The sequence below is a fragment of the Halyomorpha halys genome, unplaced genomic scaffold (genome assembly GCF_000696795.3).
Source record: "Halyomorpha halys isolate HHAL.00 unplaced genomic scaffold, Hhal_1.1 Scaffold1751.1, whole genome shotgun sequence".
Lineage (NCBI taxonomy): Eukaryota > Metazoa > Arthropoda > Insecta > Hemiptera > Pentatomidae > Halyomorpha > Halyomorpha halys.
In genome coordinates, this window is record NW_027116636.1 from 150,696 (window position 1) to 153,266 (window position 2,571).

The 2,571-nt window shown below is 29.2% G+C and overlaps 1 protein-coding gene across 2 annotated transcripts in view; it reads right to left on the reverse strand.

Annotated features, from left to right (window-relative positions):
- Positions 1 to 2,571, reverse strand: part of wcy (WW domain-containing adapter protein with coiled-coil wacky) — a 31,421-nt gene that overhangs the window by 16,038 nt on the left and 12,812 nt on the right. For both annotated transcript variants that reach the window (XM_014435965.2, XM_014435966.2), the window contains exon 9: positions 1,640 to 1,794. In XM_014435965.2, the coding sequence (XP_014291451.1) occupies positions 1,640 to 1,794 (155 nt within the window). The remainder of the gene's footprint in view (positions 1 to 1,639; positions 1,795 to 2,571) is intronic.

Genomic DNA, 2,571 nt, shown 5'->3' on the forward strand with positions numbered 1-2,571 from the left:
TCCTTCATAAGCAACAGAAGAAACGTTTATGTGAAAAGCCAGTATTGAAAGAGATGAATTAGGAAATACCTTACCAGAGAGATTTTGTCAGTTACTTTCCCCTTCCAGATAGATAAGTCGTATCTCTTAGGTCCACAAAATCTTGATGCATGAGTTTTTTTGTGGTGAGAATGACATAATTTAAAAGATAAAGGAAGATTTATAGAAATTTCTATTGTGTTCCAACAACTGTAATTCATCACAAAATTTTTGTTTAAATACCACAAATTTACAGTTTCTATTTTATGTATTTTTAAACATTTATGCAATTTGGTTATGATTGATTCTAAACTAAAAATAAATGATAATAAAAAAAAAAAAATACTTTTTTAAGGTCTAATCGTTAATATTTCACTTCCCAAACTTGTTAAAATAATTAAATCTGGAAGAGAAAAAAAAAGAGATGAAGAGAATTTTTTTTCTTAACTATATCTCTTAAAACAAAGTTTTGATAGCAAAAACTCCTGCTGATGAAAAATAATCTCTTGAATGTAGTGAAGGGGGAAAGGAATCACACCAGGAATAAGATGAAACTGTATGGGAGGAAGAAGTGGAAGCAGTTATAAGACTAAAGACAGGAAAATCACCCAAGAGAGATAGAATAGGGCATATATTCACAATATATGGATGGGAAGGTCTTATTGGGGAATGTCAAGGTATACCACCAATACGGGAAAAAAATGAATAGGAATTGAATTTATACCAATATCAAGAAAAGGTACTGGAGTGAATGGCAAAACTACAGGCCTTTCTATACAATCTTTGAAAAAAGCTTGAGAATCTTGGTGAAAAACCAGCAGTCTTAAGTTTGAAGTAGTGTAGGTTTGAATTAGGATTGGGTGTGAACGAATATTGATCTTCTCACTTTGGCTAGAACAAATTGGTAACCTGTGATATACCAACATCTATGCCAGAAGCAGCTAGGGAAAACAAATTAGAACAGCTCTTATTTATTTTACTAAAAAACAATGCTATATGTAATTAATTTTATGATCCATCATATAAAGGTTGTAAAAATATGCAAAAAAAAACAACTAAAAATTTGTGATAGTTAAACTATACATTTTTCATAAATTTCAGTGAACGAATATTGATCTTCTCACTTTGGCTAGAACAAATTGGTAACCTGTGATATACCAACATCTATGCCAGAAGCAGCTAGGGAAAACAAATTAGAACAGCTCTTATTTATTTTACTAAAAAACAATGCTATATGTAATTAATTTTATGATCCATCATATAAAGGTTGTAAAAATATGCAAAAAAAAACAACTAAAAATTTGTGATAGTTAAACTATACATTTTTCATAAATTTCAGTCAAGGGAACAAACCCTAAAAATTTCAAATAATCTTATCTACTATGATCAGAATGCCTATTATTATGTGGAAAGGAAATTTGAAACTCCTACTAAGATATAATTGTTGACGGGTTCCAACTAAGATGAAGAATCATATAGGAATTTTTTTTTATTGATTAAACATATACTAATATGAAGTTAAAAAGCACTAGCTAATCTATGTTTCAGAAGGGGAACATTAAGCTAAGCACTTTCAAAACAAGTATAAACAATAACTAATGGAATATTTTAACATCTATACCTGTTTTTCCAAAAGATCAGCAGGCCAACCTCGTACATGGTTTACAAGGTCATCCCTATAATGATTGGCAAGGGAAGGTGTTAGGTTTGGCGCTTGCGGCCTCAGTCCAGCCAATGCTGTTCCCGCACTCAGGAGACTGCTTGGAGGACTTGTCACTGCAACACAGAACCTATCAGAACGAACAACATGCAATATTTCGTATCTAACAATTATAAGAATTTTTATTTTCTTTAGAAATAGAAAAAAAAAAAAATTCAAAGCAGATAAAATTACCAAATTTATCTGCATTTCAAGTCATTAAGCAATGTTATTAAGAAATTTCCTATTTTTTTTTTTATGTTTTTAACAATATTTATCCAATATTTGCAAGATATTAATTAAGTTCTCCACATGAGGAAGTTTGCATTAGTAATTCTTTCACAAACATCCTAAAAAATGAAACTACCAAACACGATCTCTATTGACAAATATAACAAAATGTTATATGTGATATTCACATAATATAAGTAAATTTTTAAAAATTTAACAGCTTAATGATTAAAACTGGAATAAAAAATCAATAAATACACATAAACAAACCAGTTGCAAACGAGAAATTAAGTTATACATAAATAAGCAAAGTTATTTGGTTCAACAAACATAATAAAGTTAATTTTATTTTCCCATTGTTATGAAAATTCGTATTAATAGGTTCCTGGAGATGCAAAGATGAATACCAACTCTGTTCTTGCCTATAGAACTACACTTTAACAAAAGATAACTAAGATGCGTACATAATAATGTTATGAATGAGATCAGGAGAGATCCAACACACTTGCTCATTTTCAATTTCTTTGTCTGAAGTCTTATCTAAGCTCGTCAGGTAAAAACCATTTTCTTATTAATTAATTATCAAATTCTTTCATAGTTCATATTTATAAACTATATATATA